At 42.9% G+C, this 20,251-nt stretch overlaps 1 protein-coding gene across 3 annotated transcripts in view; it reads right to left on the reverse strand.

Moving 5' to 3' along the window:
- TRIP11 (thyroid hormone receptor interactor 11) overlaps positions 1–16,497 on the reverse strand; it is a 59,039-nt gene extending 42,542 nt beyond the window's left edge. For 2 of the 3 annotated variants that reach the window (XM_089522398.1, XM_089522397.1), the window contains exons 1-6: positions 16,087–16,488; positions 6,110–6,186; positions 5,848–5,958; positions 4,744–5,022; positions 3,395–3,463; positions 1,837–2,002 (exon numbers count right to left, since the gene is read on the reverse strand). In XM_089522398.1, the coding sequence (XP_089378524.1) occupies positions 1,837–2,002; positions 3,395–3,463; positions 4,744–5,022; positions 5,848–5,958; positions 6,110–6,186; positions 16,087–16,228 (844 nt within the window). In that variant the 5' untranslated portion in view covers positions 16,229–16,488. Of the gene's footprint in view, positions 1–1,836; positions 2,003–3,394; positions 3,464–4,743; positions 5,023–5,847; positions 5,959–6,109; positions 6,187–16,086 lie in introns of all 3 variants that reach the window. The other variant, XM_089522399.1, reaches the window with a different exon arrangement.
- Between the last annotated feature and the right edge of the window lie 3,754 nt (positions 16,498–20,251).

A 20,251-nucleotide genomic window follows, 5' to 3' on the forward strand; every position in this document is an offset into this window, starting at 1 on the left:
AAATATGCTTTAAGAAATAGTACGTTCCAGAAGAGGTAGTCCTTTTTATTCTCATAATAGATCTGCATAATTATGATAATATCAAAGCTGCAGACTACTGACTGGTATTGATGAGTCTTAAACTATGATAAGCCTCTTATCCAAATGCCTTAGGCGGGTTACAGACCGCCCATTTCAAGCCCCAAGGACACCCCGTGGTGGCGGGGAGGAGAAAGGGGCTGCTTGGCCCCTTTCTCCCTTGCTTTGCTGGGCGCATCCGTCTGAAGGCTGCGCCCAGCGACGCAAAGCGGCGCCGCAAACCAGGAAGGAGCTCCGAAACGGAGCTCCTTCCTGGTCCGCGCAAAGGGCGCACTAGGCACCCTGGCGCGGAGCGAGGACATCACGTCCGCGCCGCCCCGTATAGAGGTGGTGCGGCCATGACGTCCTCATGGTGGCGGCCGTCTGGAACGGCCGCCGTCATTTTTTACGTGCAGAGCGCGTATTAGGGTTAGGGAGGTGCGGAAGCACCACACCTCCCTAACCCTAGTACGCGCTCCACGCGTACTTTAATGGCAGTGTGTAACCCGCCTTAGAAAAAGTTTAGGAACTTTTATAGGTGTTACCAGCACACAAATATCATATTAGAAAATGTAGCTATAGATAGCTATGAGAGGAACTGGATTTACTACCAACATTTTTGATCTTGATAGGTGGAAAGCTGCAGTGTGTTTAAGATTGCTGTGTGAATCAAGCCATGAGTCTTGAGTCAAACTTGGGAAAGTCTGGCACTGATAGGACTTTGGAATCCCATTATATAAGCCTTTCCCAACTCCCATCACCCCTAAACAAAAGCCAACTGGTGACAGTGCTAGTATATCAACCTCTGGTGAATAAAGCTTGAAAACAATGGACTAAGTACTTTAAAAATGTTTAAAAAGTCACTCAGAAAGCTGGAAAAGCATAAGTACCTAGTAAAACACAAATGGAAAAAAGAAACCACCAGTTCCAATTGGAGTAGAAATTTAAAAGCTGCCTACAGTAATTGTAATTCTTGTGAAAACTGTAAGCTCAACCTTTCAAATTATAAAGGCAAAACAGGAGATGAGACAAGTGACAAGAAGATGATATAGTCTGTTCATTTTTTCTCTATAAAGTTTTCTTTGGCTGCATCCACACTGCAGAAATAATCCAGGTTGATGCCACTTTAACTGCCATGGCTAAATGCCATGGAATTCTAGGAATTGTAGCTTGTCGTGGCACCAGAACTCTCTGACAGAGGAGACTGAATGTCTCACAAAACTACAATTCCCCAAATTCCATAGAATTAAACTATGACAGTTAAAGTTGAAGTGGTGTCAAACTGGATTATTTCTGCAGTGCAGATGCAGCTTTTCAGGATGAAGACAATCTAGACAAGGATGGGAATCACAAAAACCTCCGGATACTGTTGAACCGCATCTCTTGTCTTCTTCATTATTAGCTATGCTAGCTATGCTGGCTGAGGTAGCTGGGACTTGCAGTCCAACAGAATCTGGAGAACCATGTGATTTTTGTTCTGGTATAGGTTCTAGACTGTAGGACAGTGGTTCCTAAACTTTCGTCCGCCAGGTGTTTTGGACTTCAACTCCCAGAAGCCCCAGACAGCTCAGTCAACTGTCAGGAATTCTAGTCCAAAATAGCTGGAGGACCAAAGTTTGGGAATCATTGCTTTGTTGGGGGGTGGGGGCATGGGGAAAATGTAGCAGACACTAGAGATATGAAAGAATAGTTGGAATTTGTGATGTTTTTAATAGCTAGGGACAATAGTAACCGGCTATCCAAAACCCTTCAAAACTCCCAATCAACAATAAGCAACACCTTTCTGTATTTGATCTTCAAGTTCTTCAATTCTTTCCTCATATTCACCCAGTTCTTCTCTATGACGCCGGCTTATCTCTCCTAATTTTTGACGATGTGCATCCTGTAATACTGAAAGCTCATGCTGGTGTTCGTCTATTTCTTGACTCAATTTCTTTTTAAGCTCCTAAAATGTGTAATTAAAGAAAGTTAAAGAAAAGCCTGCACTACTCAATCTGCCTATGGTAACACATATGATTTTAGAGAAAAAATAGTAGTGAAAATGCATCCTGTCATTTCAGTCTACAGTCACATCAAGAAATCATAAAATCCTTTCCAAATAGCACAGCCTAACTCATGTATGTTAAGGACAGAAATGTGAAGGTGTGTGGGTTGTGTGTGTGTGGGCAGAATACTGGAATAAGAAATAAAATATTTAAGATACAGTGTTCATATACTGAATCTCCACACATTATTACTGAATACCATATAGCAAATAGACTTTTATGTAAGACTGTGTAGTTCCGTGCTAAACTGAACAGTGGTTTCTAAGCTGGTCCCAGTGCATAAACCACTAGCTGCCAGATCATGGTGAGTTTCCAGGAAAGAAATATCAGTGCAGTCAATGGGCCCAAATAAAGTATGGCTTCCGAACACATTAGGTGGGAAAATGTAAGTGCCTCATAGCAAATACCCTGAGAATCACTGATGTACAGTATCAGGACATCACAATTTCTGGTTCTGCTTTCCTTCTCCTAGTGTGTGTGTGTGTGTATAATAACAATGTTGTATATCTGCTTGACACTATGAAGCACTGTTATTGTGTATTTCCGGGTCATTTTGACTTATTCTGAGGGGGTTTACTATTGCCTTCCCCTGAAGCCAAATGTGACGTGCCCAAGGTAACCCAGTGGATTTCCATGCCTGAGCATGGATTCAAGCTCTTGTTTTCAAGAGCCCTAGTCCAATGTTCAAACTACTATACTATGTTCCCACAGTGTGTTTGTTTTGTTTTTGCTTGATTCTCATAAGCTGGCAAAACCAAAGAGGCTTTTTGCAATTCAGGACTTTATAGATCCATTCATAATATTTTTTGAACAAATTGTACTTTTAAAATACCAATCATGATAATTTTATACCACAGCAAGTTATACATAATGGATTTTATGTCCCTAAAGTAATAACATGCCTTTAAATCTGTAGACTACTGGTCATCTCCCCAACTCAGAAACTTTCTTTTCTCTTTATGGCTTGAAAATTTGTGGAAATTTTACATCTCTAAGTAAGGAACATAACTTCTGATGTCAGTCACTATTATGTGCAATCACCTTGAGGTGAGAGCCAAAAAGACAAAGTTACACATTTTTAAAAACAAACAAACAAACACAAGATCACTGTTATAATTAATCTGGGGAAATGAATTCTAAAATTAACAGGATTTATATTGATGTTTATGTGAAATCCAGTTTTTTTTATCACAGAAGAGCTACACACATTAATGCTTTATACATCAGAGAATTTTTAAAAACCATAGCAAATGTACAAGAATGGCAGATTTATTTTTTAAAAAAAATCTTACCTTGATAATATTTTGCAGCTTGCAGATTTCACTCTGATCTACATTATTCATCCCTTCAGGTTTTGAAAACTAAATAAAAGAGCAAAATACATGCTCAGATATGTTTAACCACATGTCTTTGAAAAGCAAGCAGCTACAATAGCAGTCATATAGTTAGAAGATTTTATCATTAACAGCTGGACAATATTTAACAAGACAAATGATTGAAGAATAGGATGAGTCTAAAATATTCATGTGGCCCAGTGCACTGAATGCCAGGAGATAACTTAGCCTTTTATTCATCTAGTGTTCTCTGGTTTTAGTATTTTTAAGTGAATAATCCAATTCATATGTATAAGGAAGAGAGACATAAACAGAAAGAACTGAAGCAATATTCAATAAAAAACACTTTTCTATAATCAAGAAGTTATATGAATATATATCTATATTCAGAGCCAGGGAAAAAAACCCACTTAGGATTTATTTGTTACTGACAAAATTCAAACTTCTAGTAGATTGTAGCACTGCATATTATAAATTTTCTTTACAGGTGCATCATGAAATAAGTGCATCATAAAGCCTATGGGGTGGAAGAGACAGCCAGGAAAAAGTGGCTTGAATCTGCATTTTCTGAAAGCAATTTGAACTCCCGCTGACTGCACAGACCACTCCCAAGGCGACCTGAATGTGCATGGCCTGATTGTAAAGCACAGCAACAAGCCACGCCAATTTTTTTTGCCTTGCCACCATCCATGCACATTTTTGCACAAACATGCTGCTAGTGACCGCCTGCTGCCTAGATGGCATCCCATTGGATGGTCACCCATTTGAATGGCCACATGACAACCTCCACCAGAATAGAGCACTGGTGTGCCCAGTAAAACACTGGCAAAGCACACTCATGGAAACCCCGTCCCCACATGCCCCCTTCACCCCATGCTCCCTCTTTGGACTGTCTGGTTTGTGAGTGTTGTCATTACATCTACTGGACATGTTGTTACATGTTCACTATTTTACACCAACATCCCAACTGCTGGGTACAGCAGCTCTTTCCCTTTTTAATGTGCTACTGCACCAGCGTGTTTATATGCAACTTTAGGGTTAGGATTAGAATAAATCACTCCTTTAGAACTGCTCTCGTGTTGGGGCATTCATATGTAGGGTCACAGGTGTGCATTTTTCCAGCTAAATCAGAATATTCCAGATGCCTTTTGTTTCAGATTTTAGTCCCAGAGTGTGGCTTTGATGTGATTTCTGACTGGTTTGGAGTTGTGCATCATTTAAATACCCTGCGTCCAAAGCGATTTGAAATTGCTTTATTTATCCCATGTGTTTCACTCCAAGGTATCACTTAGAGAAAAGTGACCTACCTGTGCCATTTGTTTCCAATGTTCAACTTCAGATTCCAGTCTTGAAACCTCATTGGACAGTCTGTTTATCTCTTGCTGGGACCAGATTACATCTCCAAAGTCCATGTCATCTCCTTGAAAACTGGAAGAACTATGTCTAACCATAGGAACAAAGGAAGCTGATGTAGTGGTGGATGGAGAGACAGCAGTTCCTAACTGTGATGATTGAGCAGCTGATTGTACCTTCTGCAATTGCTCCTGTAGTGTATTCTGCCTAGCTTTAAGATGGCTGATTTCTACCTAAACGTATGGAAATAAAACACAATGACATGTAGAGTTTACTAAGGAAGGGCAAGTAATCTATGAAAATGATCATATTTTAATAATATCTAGTTTCTAGTCAACAGGTGACTTGAAGGTGCACAAAGAAAGAGACTTTGCTGACCAAGAATTAGGATTTAACTCAGTGAATATAAATGGTATAATCTGTTTCCTAACCAGAATTCATTGCTCCTTTCAAGAAATCAAGCGTGCAAAAGGGGCTGGGAAACTATCAAGGGCAAGGAGCCAGATTCCAATACCCACACACTCACCAATCACTCTGTGGATCAAATGACATCAAGAGATGACATCTCTCGATGTCACTAGGTTCCAGGCACCTCAGCTATAAATCTGGTTTTGCTCAGCAAAGGCTTTCCTCAGCTAGGAAAAGCTTGTATGAAGTGAAGTCAGGCCCCTGACCAAGGCCTCTCTCTCTGTTGTGTCAGCTGGGTGCCTAGACCTTCTCCGCCTCTATCTTCACAAAGTGGTCAAACTGGAAGAAAAGTTAAATAGCTGGTGCTTCAAGGAGCAGGTCTAGAGAAGGTGAGAACAGAGAGAAGCAAGTGGGATGCAGATGAATTGCTCTCCCAATCCCCTCCTTTCTAGGAGGCGGAGGGGGCTAATCCCAGGTCCTGCAGGCCAAATTTTGTACATGAGCCAGGGTCTTCAATAAAAGAATCACATGCACAATTAGAAACACTTGGTGTCTAAACTTAGGCATTAACATTTATGACACAATTTACAAATGTAATAAAAGATCAAGACAGAGTGATGTTGTTAAGCATTCTCTGTACTTTTTTGTACCTCTTTCTGCTGAAGTTGATTGCGGTATTCTATAGACTGCTGCTTTATTTGAATTTCTGCAGCTTCATGCTTTTCTTCCAGGTCACTACAAACTTTCTTCAACCTCTCGTTCTATGGGAGAAAAAGTAATTGGACCATTCAAAAAATTAATTTAATTTAATCCAATATACAGTATCCTGAAAATATGAGAAAATCTTCAGACTTGTGAAAAAACAGAAATGAGTTTTTCAATATGCATTATTTTTCTAGATTACTGTCCCACCTCTGATCTCAGTGTTGCAAGAATATTTTCTACATCTCGGAGACTTGAACTAGATACAGGAAAACCTGCTGCAGCATCTGAAAAGAATAGAGAAGGGAAGGAAATGAAACAAGCAAATTCTCATAATACTGTACCTAATGAAAAATATAATTAATGATATTTTCCACATCTCTGAAAATGACTGTTAACTTGATTGGAATGTATTTCCCTCAATGTTGTCCAAGGTAGATTTAAAATGCTTATCTCAGACTAAATTCCTTCAACTGTATATATTCCCTAACAAATCTTCAGAATTCAAGTGTTTTGGATTTAAAATGAAACAAACATACAAGGGACCATATTTGATAGAATTATCATTCTTCCAACTTATTATTATTATTATTATTCTGCTTTTCTCCAAAGATTGGGACCTAAAGTGGCTTACAGTCTTAAAAAAGCAATACAATTAAAAACTTATAAAGCTGACAATTAACTTGTCTGCAAAGATACCATATTTTCCTGTTCTTGGAAACTTACATGCTTTAAACTGAGGCTGTAGAAATAATGCAATTTAACTCCACTTTAGTTGCCATGGCTCAACACTATGGAATTCTGGGAACTTTAGTTTGCTGTGGCACCATAGCTCTCTGACAGAGAAGATCAAATGTCTCACGAAACTACAATTCCCAAAATTCCATAGCTTTGAACCATAACAGTTAAAGTGGTGTCAAACTGGATTACTTCTGCAGTGCAGATGAAGTATGAGTTGAACAATTTCCAAATGTTGCCAGACTGCCATGACATCTGACCATTGGCTTTGCTGGCTACTGTATAAACGATGGGAGTTGTAATTTAACTACATTTGGAGAGTCGCATATTGCCCATCCTGATCTAAAGTTTAGAAAAAGAGGGGAGAAATACAATGGCTGGTTTACCTTAACCAAAGACAAACAGTATGCTGTGCAAGATGTGAATTTCTCCTGCTTTGTTTTTGTTTATTTGGCATAAACGTTACGGAACATTTTTCCATTCTATCTAGGGTTGCCATTTCACGGTGGTGGGCGGGACTTTCCTGCCCCCTGGGGGCATGCCCGGTCCCGTCCCGCCCCTGACCCCACCCCCGGGTGGCTGCCCAACTCTGAGCTCCCAGGGCTGCTGCCTGCCTTCTATAGAGTGCTGTGCAGTGCAGCATGTTTGGAGCAAGCAGCAGGACGACTGAAACTAGCAGGGGCGGGGTCTGCTGCTCTGCCCTGCCTCTATTGGCCAGCCCTCTGCCTCCTTATTTGGCATGCTCCAACGTCGAAGCAGGGAGGGCTTTGCACTCAGGCAAGCTTCTTTTAGTCCTTCCCCTCTTTCTCTTTCTCTTTCCCCTCCTTCTCTTCTTCTTGTTATTCCGTTTTTTTTCTCCTCCTCTTCCTCCTCTTTTTCTTCCTTTCTTCCCCATCCGCATCTTCTTTTTCTCTTTCTTCCTCTCTCTAAGCCCCCCTCCTCTTCTTCTCAGGGGTCGAGGGCTTCTCAAGGCTTTGCCCCCATTAGAAAAGAAAAAAGGCTTTGGATCTGTCCCCTAAATCCCTCCTAAGTTGAGACAATACCTGGGAAAAAGAGGGGGCGAGGGGTTTGGGGGGGTTGGAGGGGGCAAGGAAAAGGAGGAAGGGGGGAATTGCTAAGAAGGCTTGGGAGTGAGAAATGTAGTTTTCAATGGCACAAAGGACTGCCTGTGATCTTGCAAATGCTATGGCTGCCTGGGGGTGGGAAATGTAGTTTTCAAAGGCACAAAGGACTGCCTGTGATCTTGCAAATGCTATGCCTGCTTGGGAGTGGGAAGTGTTCTTGTAGAATTTGGGGGGGGGGGGGGTGTTTGGCCAGAAAGAGAAGTACATTTCAGCCTTCTGTCTAGGAATAATGCCAAAATGTCCTCCATTTTGAGCATGCCTAAAAAACATGCATTTATATTAACATTTTAAAAAAAGTATCAATTTTTTCATGTGTCCTCCATTTTTTAAAAACATGTCCTACATTTGAAAATGTTGCCCTACATTTGTCCTACATTTGTCCCAGTTTGGAGGTCCTGCCTTATGGCAACCCTAATTCTATCCACCTCTACAGACCTCCATGACACTTTAAAATTACTCAGTAAGGTTTTCCAGCTCTTTGGAGCAGATTTACAGTGGATCCTTGTTATACGCTGGGGTTTGGTTCCAAGATCCCCCATGTATAACAAAATCCGTGTATGTTCAAGTCCCATTAAGTATAATGACATAGCAAAATGGTGTCCCTAATAAAAAATGGAACATCAAGGTAAATTTATACTTTTTTGGAACATTTTCAAACCGTGTATGCTTGAATCCGTGTATAAAAAATCCGTGTATAAGAAGGGCCGACTGTATTTGCATGAACAGCTGCAAAACAAGCGACTCCCTTTTCATATCTGCTGAAATTCAACAAAAGTGCCCTGTTGGTATTTGCCACCACAAGTAATACTTTTTTTTATAAAAGAAGATGTAGCTCCCAAACAAATCTATTCATGAAGCAGAAACCATGGCCTGTTACAGACAGCCAAAATAAAGCTGCTTCGAGTCACTTTGGAGGTATGGTATTTCTATGATGCATGAGTCTTAAGAGTCTGGAAGCTTTGCCAAAGCTGCACTCCAGTCCTTAGGACTGGAGCGTGGCTTTGGTGTGGCCTTTGGACTCTTAGGATGCATGTATCATTGAAATATCATACCTCCAAAGTGACTTGAAGCAGCTTTATTTTGGCTGTCTGTAACAGGCCCATGGTTTATTGCCAGCTTACAAATCAGTTTATTCTGGAGCAATCCCCCAGAAACTTAAGCTTGAATCTCACAAAAACCTTTCAATTTTTCCTTTGTTACAACTATTCATGCACCAAGGCAGGGGAAAACTGAACCAGCTTTATGCACTGCACATACTAATTCAAAATAAAGTAGGATAAGGCAGGAATTCTGCGTCATCATTTATGTACAATCACCCTCAATAACTGCTTATTGTGTCTAAACACAATCTGGCAATACTGAATTTCTGTCAGAACAAAGCCAAATGTCTTCACAGGTTCATTTGAAGGTTGCATTTCTAAAACTACATCAAAGACAGTTGTTATCATCACTGATAAAGTCTGAGCTCTAAAAATCCAATGTTCAATAAAATTACTACCTATTTTCAGTTCAAATATATGCACTAAAACTTCCTAAAATCAGTATATTTTACAAATTTTAGGCATCTGTATTAGGCTGTATTTGCCGTAATAATTATCCTGAAGAACATATAATCCCTGGGATTTATTTTCACAGTGGCTGCAGAAAACTTTACAGCTGAACTTTGCTTTCTTCGTGTCCACAATAAAACAAAATGTTCTCAGATGAGGTAATCCCTTTTTTCTTTTGTGTATTTTACACAAACTATTCCCCACATGATACTGAGTGAATGGAATGGATATTGCCATCTAAAAAATTTACTACTGAACTGAGTCCTCTGCCACATTAACATTATTTCATGGCAATAACTGAGAAAGTATATATCATAATATAATGGAACCATTAGTGCGCGCTCACGCACGCACGCACATACATATATAAATCAGATATACAGTTCTCCCTCCATTCTCATGGTATTCAGACTCACGTCCCTTGCTTATGCACAAGGGATGAACAGAGGGGGAATGAATGGGGCAGGCCCCCTGCGCATGCGCCTATATCCAAACTAATGAGGCTTGAATACAAGCAAATCTCCATTTTCTTGAGGGGGTCCAGAACAGATCCCCTGCAAAAAAGAAGGGGCGACTGTATATTTATAAATATCTAAATAATATATTTAGATATATATTTATCAGATATATTTTAGAAAGCATGTCTTATTTGTCCTTTTAAACTGTTACATGTTTTCTTTAATATGTTGTAAATGATGTTGTGCATAGTTTATTTGTTGTTGTTCCCTGCCTCAACCCATGGGGAAAGGCGGGTGATAGATAGAATTTATTTATAAGTATTATTATTAATATTAAATTTAGAAATGGGCACAGATTTAGTAAATTAGTTGTTGGAGTTCTATTGCCTATTACTAATATCTCTTTTAAGTACCAAATTTCAAAATGTTGGCAACACTACAGCAAACTTGAAAATCATTGCATGTGTGTGTCTGCACCTTCAAGTTACCTGTAGACTTATGGTGATCCCATGAATTTTACAGGGTTTTCTTAGGCAAAGAATGCTCAGAGGTGCTTTTGCCAGTTCCTTCTTCTGAAATATAGCCTACAGCACTTGGTATTCCTTGGCAGTCTCCTATCCAAGTACTAACCAGGGCTGACCTTGCTTAGCAAGATCAGGTTGGAGCAGGTTTCTTTAGGGTATTAGTCCTGAACTGAAAATTATTACAGATAATATAAATGGAAGCAAGAATCCTTAGGGTATTTTAAAGTACTATTTAGTATAGTGCATACCAAATTCTGTAGATGCTCACGTTCCATTGCAACAACAACAAACTTTATTACAGCCATTTGGCCAGCACAGTTCCATTGCATACAATGTCACAGTAAAATAGTATCCCTTATATGAAATGGCAAAATCAAGGTTTGCCTTTTGGATAATTTTCTATGTAAGTATTTTGAATATTTTAAAGCTGTGGATGGTGGAATCAGGATGCAGAAACTGTGGCTATGGCAGGCCAACTGTACTGCCACCCAATGCATTTTACTCAGATGTACATACAGCTCAATTTAAATGGAATGATAACAGTTCCATGTAGATGTACATTTAATGCTATAAAATATAAATGTTTTTACATGGCTCACTACTAACTGAGAATGCAGTGGGATGTTGCCATCTGCAGGCTTGCCATCCATGGATTTGAGCATCTACGGATGGCAAGCCCCATTGTTCCCAATGGCAGCGTGTACCTACAGCTGCACGCACACTGTGCTTCCATTAGGAACAACAGGACTTGAGGTCCTATGTTTTTTCTTATCTATTGGGGGGGGGGCGGGGCGGGGGCGGCTGGAATGGATCCCCCATGGATATGAAGATCCAACTGCATATCGAGTGCCAATACACCACATGTTCTCAGCTTACTCCTAACAGCCCTTGTAAGGACTCCCAATTTGGTGAGATGCAATTCAAAAATAATAAGAGGGGGCAATAGGCTACATCAGCTCTATAGAATCAGCTTTTGTCACACAGACGACAAATTCTATCAAACAGTAGCCTTGCATGAGTGAAAAATGCTTCTGCTTTTGCTAGCCTATTTTACTTACTGCTCTCATACTTACACCTCTCTGTATTATATCTTGTATGGAAGGAATGGGCTATTATACCAAAGCTTGGAGTCAGTTTCCCACTCCAAAACTAGAAGTGCCCCAAATTCCATATCTGGTACTGAAAACAGGGGGGTTGGGTTTTTTACAATGCTAAATAGTGGAGGGGGCTGCAATCTATATAAAAGTGAATATGTCAATTTACCTTTTATTTTTAATAGAGTCCATATGGTTTTAGGGCCTCTAAGAGCTTCAGGAGCCACATATTGGCCCAAGTCTATACTTCCCCTACTCCTGCTGTATAGTTTCAGAGGGCACTCTGTCCTCATAAGAGCAGCCTTTTTGTGTGTTACATGAGAGGACTGCATAAGATAAAAGAGACTGGTGAAAATCAGGTATCACACCTTTTGTCAGCAGAACTGCTTTTCTCTAGCAGAAAGCATGGATACACATCAAGGACCTATTTCTGCCAATGACTCCTATGTAGCTTGGTCAAGTGCTAAATCTTAATATTTTATCTAGATACCATACCCTATGTTTAGAGGTGATATGATAGCCATGTTTAAATATTTGAAGGAAAGTCATATTGAGGATGGAGGAGCCCTGGTGGCGCAGTGGTTAAATGCCTGTATTGCAGCCACTCACTCAAAACCACAAGGTTATGAGTTCAAGTCCAGCAAAAGGGCTCAAGCTCGACTCAGGCTTGCATCCTTCCGAGGTCGCTAAAATGAGTACCCAGATTGTTGGGGGCAAATTAGCTTACAGTTGTAAACCGCTTAGACACTGCTTAGGTGGTAAGAAACGGTATATAAATGAAGCTTGTTTTTGTTGATGGAGCAAGTTTCTGCTGCTCCACTGACTAGGACACAAAGCAATGGATCCAAGCTACAGGAAAAGAGATTCCACCTAAACATTAGGAAGAACTTCCTGATGGTAAGAGTGCTGTTCAGGAATGAAACACACTCCCTCAGAGGGTGGTGGACTCTCTTTCTTTGGAGGTTTTTAAACAGAGACCTATTTAAACAGTCTTAAACAGATACAAGAGTGCTTGGACTTTGTATTCCTGCACAGCAGGGGATTTGACTGGATGCCCTTGTGGTCTCTTTCATCTCTAGAATTCTATGCTCATAATAGGTGCAAATCTGCAGTTTGAAGTGGACTTGAATGAACCTGGGCTAGGTGTTAACATCTATATTCACTGTTCTATTGGTGTACTAGTGCCCCCTGAATGTGCTCTCTGGAGGCACAGGTTAACTCATTAGTTTATATCAGTGCTCCTGATGTTTTAGACTAGGACTTTCAGCATTTCTCTTGGCAAATTATCTACAATTATAAATTAATACATGCATGCTATTCACCAAATTAATAAATAGCTACCACAGTGAAAATCTTAGCCCCGAACACCTCCCTTGTTAATGGATCCTTGCCTGAAAATGAATAGGGCAATTACAAGCAGAACTGGTATGAACAATTGAGTGCATATGAATTTCTAGAAGAATATATGTGGAGTCTAACAGCATGCCTGTTAATTCAGAAGTAAAGCCCACTGAGTTCAATACGGCACAGTCACAGATGCAGTGGACCCTCTGTATACGCGGGGGATCAGTTCCACCCCCTGCGTATGAGAAAAATCACCTATGCTCAAGTCTCATTAAAATCAATGGGTGTGCACTCCTGTAAGCAGAGGTAGGGAAAATGTGATCTGTGGAAAAGAAGCCACATAGAGGACCAAAAAAAAAAAAAAAAGGCAAATTAGAAGGGTGTGGTAAACACTGGGAGTGTGTGTGGGGGGGATAATGGGGCACATCCATTCAAGTTCCTTGGGGAGGGTCACTGCAACCCCAAATCTCTGACAGTATCCCACCCCTGACACACTTAAAACCCTGGGAGAAAAGTTGCTCATGAACCACCTCCATTGCTGTGAAACTCCTCAGTCTGTGAGACAGATTCTGTCTTATTACATTTTAGCTCTTTTCTAATTGCTATAGAATTTCTATAGGGTTTTATAGTGTGTTTTACTTGTTTTAGTGTTATTTTGTGTTGTTTTGAAATGGCCAAAGGGCTAATCAATAAACATTTCTTCTACAAGGGATAAAACTACTTCATCATAGGAAAACTGGGATCTCTTCTGATAGTGCCTTACCACTCTGGCCGCCTTTCTGGGAGCAGCTGAAAAAGTTCACTCTCAACCAGATTTCTTAGTGTTTTATATACTTTGATCCTCAACTGCTGTATGCTTTGGCTCTTTCAACCGTCTAATAACATGCTGTGTGTTTTGACAATAATTTTTCAGTTTTTAAATTTATCCTGGCGGAATTTGATTTTCGTTCAAATGGCTTAAAGGTGAAATTTTATTTATTTATCAAACCAAATGTTAGTGTGCATAGCTCTCCTCTTCCTCATGTCATCCAACAACCTAGTAGGGTAAGCCAGGCTGAGATGAAGAATGTGACTGGAATATGATTACCGAATGAGTTTCATGGTTCATTGAGGACTAAGACCCAGATCTGCCACATCAGCATAGTCCAAGACTCTTTTTTTTTTTAAGAATAAGCTGTTAGTATCTCCTTGAACCAGTATGGCATAGTGGTTTACGTTTTGGACTCTGGAGAGCAGGGTTTGAGTCTCCATTCGGCCACAGAAACCCACTGGGTGACCTTGGGCAAGTCATACCCTCTCAGCCTCAACCCCCCTCCCCTACAAATAGATTGATCTTAGGGTCACTGAAAGTTGGAAACGACTTGAAGGCACACAACAACAATAACAACAACAACAAAATATCTCTTAGGTTCAAAACCGCCTTTGTTTTTAGAATGACTGGTTGGTCTAGTTTTGGACCTCATCTTGTTCCCACCCTACAGGAATACTTAGATCCCTCCGTTTAAAGTGGTGCAGTGGTTTATAGCCAGCATAGCATAGTGGTTTGAGCACTGGAGGTCAGGGTTTAAATCCCCACTCAGCCATGGAACCCCATTGGGTGACCTTAGGCAAGACACACTCTCTCAGACCTCAGGAGATGGGAATGGCCAACCCCTCCCAAGAAACTTTCCAAGAAAACCCCATAATAGTTTCACTTTAGGTTTGCTATAAGTCCGAAATGATTTGAAGGCCAAACACCACCATATTATGCTTTCCTCCAGCCACCCCTAGAATACCAGTCATATTTATGGCCAAAGCCCTTGCATTCTTATTTGAGGATGCCCCACTTTCAAGACAGAATTTCCTCTGAAGTTCTGGAAACTGGATTTGGCTTCTCCTCCAACCATCTCTGCATGGAGGTCCCTTTTACCTGCTGCCACCCCTCAAGTGCTGGATTAGGACTCTGGAGGCCAGGGTTCATTTCCCAGCTCTGCCATGGAACCCACTGAGTGAACATGGGTGAGTCACACTCTCTCAGCCTCAGGGGTAGGCCATGGAAAACCTCCTTTGAACAAATACTGCCAAGAAAACCCTGCCATAAGTTGGAAATGACTTGAAAGCACACAACAAGAACAACAACTACTTTAGCTTTTTTTAAAAAAAACTAATTTACAGCCTCTGATTTAGAGGCGGCTGGTCATGAATGGGGCAGTTTTGTACCAATTAGATGCATAAAAGGCCGGCTCCTGGTACAGATGGAAACTAGTACAACTGGTTTGTTGCGGTGGATTGACATTATTGTTGTCTGCCTTTAAGTCAACATGGCTGCCTGCAGTTTTCCAACTCTCCTTAGGTATATAGGGGCTTATCATGATAGATACAGAGGGGGTGCATGCCTTGTCTTTTTAAAGGTACATGGCTTTGCTTCTGCCACACTATAGAAATTAAGCAGCAAGATTTACAATAAAGTGCAGGCAGTTGTCCACCGAGAGCCAACCTGTCGCAGTGGTTTGAGTGTGGGGCTACAACTCTGGATACCAGGATTTGATCCCCAGCTCAGCCATGAAACCCACTGGGAGACCTTGGGCAAGTCACACTCTCTCAGCCTCAGGAGAAGGTCATGGCAAAACCTCCTCTGAAGGATTTTGCCAAGAAAGCCCCATAACAGGGGTTAGGGAAACCACCTGAAGACACCCAACAACAACAACAACAACGTTGCCCTCAGACAGGTTTCCACCCTGAAAACACATTTAATAAATTTTAAAACATGCTTTAAGCATGTATAAACTTTTTCACCCACTCTCTATATTCTCTCCATGGAAAGGAAAACTACCACATATACTTGACCAAAAGTCACCCTCGAAAGAAGTTGAATGAAGGTTTGGAGGCCACAATGATAGATTGTGATTTGACTTGTGTATAAGTCAACACTAAAGCTTAGGGGCCTGTCATAGAATCGTGGAGCTGGAAGAGACCACAAGGGCCCTCAGCCCAAGCCTCTGCCAGGCAGGGACTCATGGTGAAAGCATCCCTGGCAGAAGGCTACCCAGCCTCTGTTTAAAGACCTCCAAAGAGGGAGACTCCGCCACTTTCAGAGGGAGCATGGCCCTAGAGCCTGAAAGCCCCACAAAAAACTATGGCTGCCATCCATGAAAGCCTCCAGCTTCACTCCTGAAGTGGTTTACAATGCGTGAGCCTCTTGCCCCAATGCATGACCCTCTCCCTGGGGATTAGCTACTCCTCCTAGTCTGGTCAGCATCCTTTCTGAATTGCCCAACGGTTTCCCAATGTTTTTCAATGGGCGAGTATGGCTTCTCGGTGGGCAAGAGTCCCAGTGCTTCCCAATGGGCGAGGCTCCCTCTCGGCGCTCTCTCACCTGCTCCCTCCTCGCTGCCTTCCAGCAGCATATCCTTGGTGAAGCTGGAGATCTGCCCGGTCAGGGTCGAGAGGCTGCCTCCGACTTGCCCCACCAGGGACTGGCCCAGCCCTGCGCCCAGGCCCCCCAGCCACGACGCCATCCCTCCTCCTCAGGCGCCTCAATGGGGGCCCAGGCAGCCCTCGCCCGGCTTCCCAGGCCCGGCCCGGATCCCTCCTTCAACCGAGGAGCCCCGCCGAAGAGAAACCGGCGGCAGTCAGCGTGCGGAGCGGGACCCCGCCGCCATGAGCCCCTGCCGGCTCCCTCTTCCTCGGCGGAGGGCTTCCGTCAACGGAGGGGCCTCCCGCTTTAGGCTGCCACCTCAACGGCCGCCATGATTCCTCCCGGATCACCATAGAGGCCGCGCGGCTAGAGCGCCCCAGAGAGCGAGCGAGCGAGAGAGAGAGAGAGCGAGGCGCCGCTCAGGGAACGTGGCCCCAGAGAAGCAAGGCATGTCGGGAGAGAGGAGGGGGGCTGAGAGAGGACACCCGCAAGGCATGTCGGGAGAGAGGAGGGGGGCTGAGAGAGGACACCCGCAAGGCATGTCGGGAGAGAGGAGGGGGGCTGAGAGAGGACACCCGCAAGGCATGTCGGGAGAGAGGAGGGGGGCTGAGAGAGGACACCCGCAAGGCATGTCGGGAGAGAGGAGGGGGGCTGAGAGAGGACACCCGCAAGGCATGTCGGGAGAGAGGAGGGGGGCTGAGAGAGGACACCCGCAAGGCATGTCGGGAGAGAGGAGGGGGGCTGAGAGAGGACACCCGCAAGGCATGTCGGGAGAGAGGAGGGAGGCTAACAGGTGGCTGACAGGCGGACCGCAAAGCATGTCGGGAGAGAGGAAGGAGGCAGAGAGAGAGAGAGAGAGAGAGAGAGAGAGATGACACCCGCAAAGCATGTCGGGATAGAGGAGGGAGAGTGCCTGCAGGACGCCCGCCTCGCCTCGCCTGAGGAGGAGACTCAGTCTTCAAGTCCTTTCCGAGTTATGTGGACCCTCAGGCCAGTGGCCAATATCCTCTCCTCCTCGAAAGAGAACAAGGTCTCCTAAAATGGAAGGCATGACCCAATAAAAAACTAAAAACACTCCCTGTTTGTTTCTTTAACTTCTATATGCCGCCTTTATTCCCAAAAAGGGACCCAAGGCGGCTCACAGTATAAAAGCACATAAAAACAAAACAAACATTCAAGGATAGCCCTGTTTAAATACTTGAAGGGATGTCATATTGAGGAGGGAGCAAGCTTGTTTCCTGCTGCTCCAGAGACCCAGAGCAATGGATGCAAGCTCCAGCAAAAGAGATTCCACCTCAACATTAGGAGGAACTTCCTGACAGTCAGGGCTGTCCGACAGTGGAACAGACTCCTTCCTCGAAGTGTGGTGGAGCCTCCTTCCTTGGAGGTCTTTAAGCAGAGGCTGGATGGCCATCTGTCAGGGATGCTTTGACTGAGAGTTCCTGCATGGTTGGACTGGATGGCCCTTGCAGTCTCTTCCAACTTTATGATTCTATGACAATTAAAATATTTATTTATTTATGGTATTTATACTCTGCCCTTCAGCCCTAAAGGCTCTCAGAGCGGCTTACAATTATTATTTTAATTAGACAGTTCCCGTCCCTCAGGTTTACAATCTAAAAGGCATGACACAAAAGGAGAAGGGAATGGTGGAGGGAAAGGGGATGAGGTCCAGTGGTTCTTCTCTCCCTCTGAGGCCTGGATCAAGGCAGATGGATTGGAGGGAGGGCTCTCTATCTTAAGGCTAGCCCTGATGGAGCTGGGCCTGCCTGGTCACTCCCTCAGACCGAAGGATGTCAGTTATCATGGAGGGCAGCGAAGGATACAGAAGTCACGAAACTGTCGAATTCTAATTCCTACACGTGTAAGTCCGCTGACAGAGTGTTTAAGTCACTTCCATACACAAGTCTGTCCATGAATTAATGACTGGCAGTGGAGGCATATATTCAGGAGAATGTCCATGTGGAGAATGGTTTTAGTGATGCTAGGCAGAAAACACCGCTGCAGAGTGGTCCCTCTTTTAAAAGAGGTGGGAATCGGGGGGCCTGCTGATACTATTAGACTGCAGCTTACTTCAACCCTATGCCAGCATAGATGGCAATGACAAATTCAGCAATATCTGGAGGGCCTCATGACTACCACCCTTACTTTAAAGGAGTAATATTAAGTCCCACTTGGCTGGGCATTTCTACACAGCACAAAAATATTAACAAAAACTAAATTGTTTTCTTCTAGAGAAACATATTTCAATTCAAAGGAAACTTGCTGATTTAGAGAAACTGGCTGACCTGAAGGAAAAGTGCTTGATCACAGCTTCTTCCCAAAATGCAGACCTTCAATTAGCAGGTATTTGAATTACTTCCAGAGATGAGCAATGCAAGGCCACTTTCTGTCCTGAGTAACTTAACTAAATAACTAAATTAAAAAACTACAAAGTTAAAATTTCAAAACATACATAAGTTAAAAACATAAACAGCAGTTCTCAAACTTCCCAATGCCGCAACCCTTTAATAGAATCCCTCATGTTGTGGTGACCCCCAATCATACAATTATTTGTGTGTTTTGGATCTAGGATTCAGGGAGACCAGGGTTCAAATCCCCACTCAGCCATGGAAACCCACTGTGTGACCTTGGGCTATCATGTCCCCTTTTAATCTTCTCTTTCCAGGCTAAACATATCCAGCTCCCTTAGTCGCTCCTCACAGCAGGGCATGGTTTGCAGACCTCTCACCATTTTGGTTGCCCTTCCTTGGGCCTCATTCCCACGTACAAATAAATCAATTTGCGATCAGAATCAATGGATTGATTTAACCAGTTCACACTGCATTTGCCCCGATTGCACTTTCTTGTTGTGTAGTGTAAAATAGTCCTTGAGAAGTGTAAAATAACCCACTTCTTTCACACTGACAAAGGGACCCTCTTCAGCAGACGATCATCTGATCACGTCGTAAAAGAATCCAATTCCAATCCGCATCCTGTTCACACTTGCACTGAATCGATTTATTGCAAAAGACGTGGAAAATAGAAGCACGTTAAATGGGTCTAGCACATGGCTCCCCTCTCCAAACCGCTTCAGCAATTTGGCTGAAGTGCGAACAAGGGTCATTTAAACCACTTGTGATCTCCTGCCAGGACTATTTGAATCTCCCCCTGCATTTTCTTTCATGTTGGTTCAGGCCATAGAATATTTTAGTGTAGGAAAATTCATTGTATTAGTTGTGGGAGGAGCTGTAGGATTCCCTGCATTTTTCCAGGTTTGGTTTGCCCTTTCCCAGCATGCTCTGTTTTTTGCTAGAGGCTTTTAGTTTGGGGCAGTCTTTGCTGTGAGCTGGCAGAGAGCTGTCTTTTGGTGGCAAACAGGCCCAGGCAACCGGCATTTCTTACATGTTAACCAAATAAGTTACCAAGAACTAGTTAGCCAAATCAGTTACCAGGAACTAGTTGGCCAAATCAGTTACCAGAAACAAATCAGCGAAATCAGTTACCAGCATCAAAGAAGACAAAGAGATCAGGAGCTGAAAGACCCTGCACCAGCTCCATTGAGAGAGGAGATCAAACCAAGATCAGACCCAGAAAGATGACACCCTGAAGATTGCTGAAAGTCTGTAAAGTATCTTTTATTTCAAGTTATTTAGAGCTGGGGAGGAGAAAACTCTTTATTTTTGTTCTTTAAATTAAACTTCCCCCTTTTTGAACTTTACACTCAGCATCAGAGCCTTTTTGGGTAGAAGAGTTTGATCTCACCAGGGTACCGGCATTGCACACCCAAATCTGCCATGAGACATCTCCAAGACTCCCTACGCTGCACTGCTCTGCTCAGGCCTTGCAGATTCATACCCATGACCTCCTAATAGAGTCTATCCATCTAGCATGCTGTTTTCCTCTCTTTCTGCTTCCCTCCACCTTTCCTAGCATTATTGTTTTTTCCAATGAGTTGTGCCTCCTCATGATGTGGCCTCAGTCTAGTCATCTTGGCTTCCAGAGATTTCTGGTTTGATCTGCTCTAGGACCCATTTGTTTGACTTCTTGGCTGTCTGGGCCGGGGGGGGGGGGGGGGGAGGGAATAGCTAGTAAACAAAAACACAACCTTAACATTAGCCATTAAAAAACAACAACTCATTAG

This window comes from Sceloporus occidentalis, unplaced genomic scaffold (genome assembly GCF_023333645.1).
Source record: "Sceloporus occidentalis isolate IW3139 unplaced genomic scaffold, rSceOcc1.0.p SCAF_4, whole genome shotgun sequence".
Taxonomy (NCBI): domain Eukaryota; kingdom Metazoa; phylum Chordata; class Lepidosauria; order Squamata; family Phrynosomatidae; genus Sceloporus; species Sceloporus occidentalis.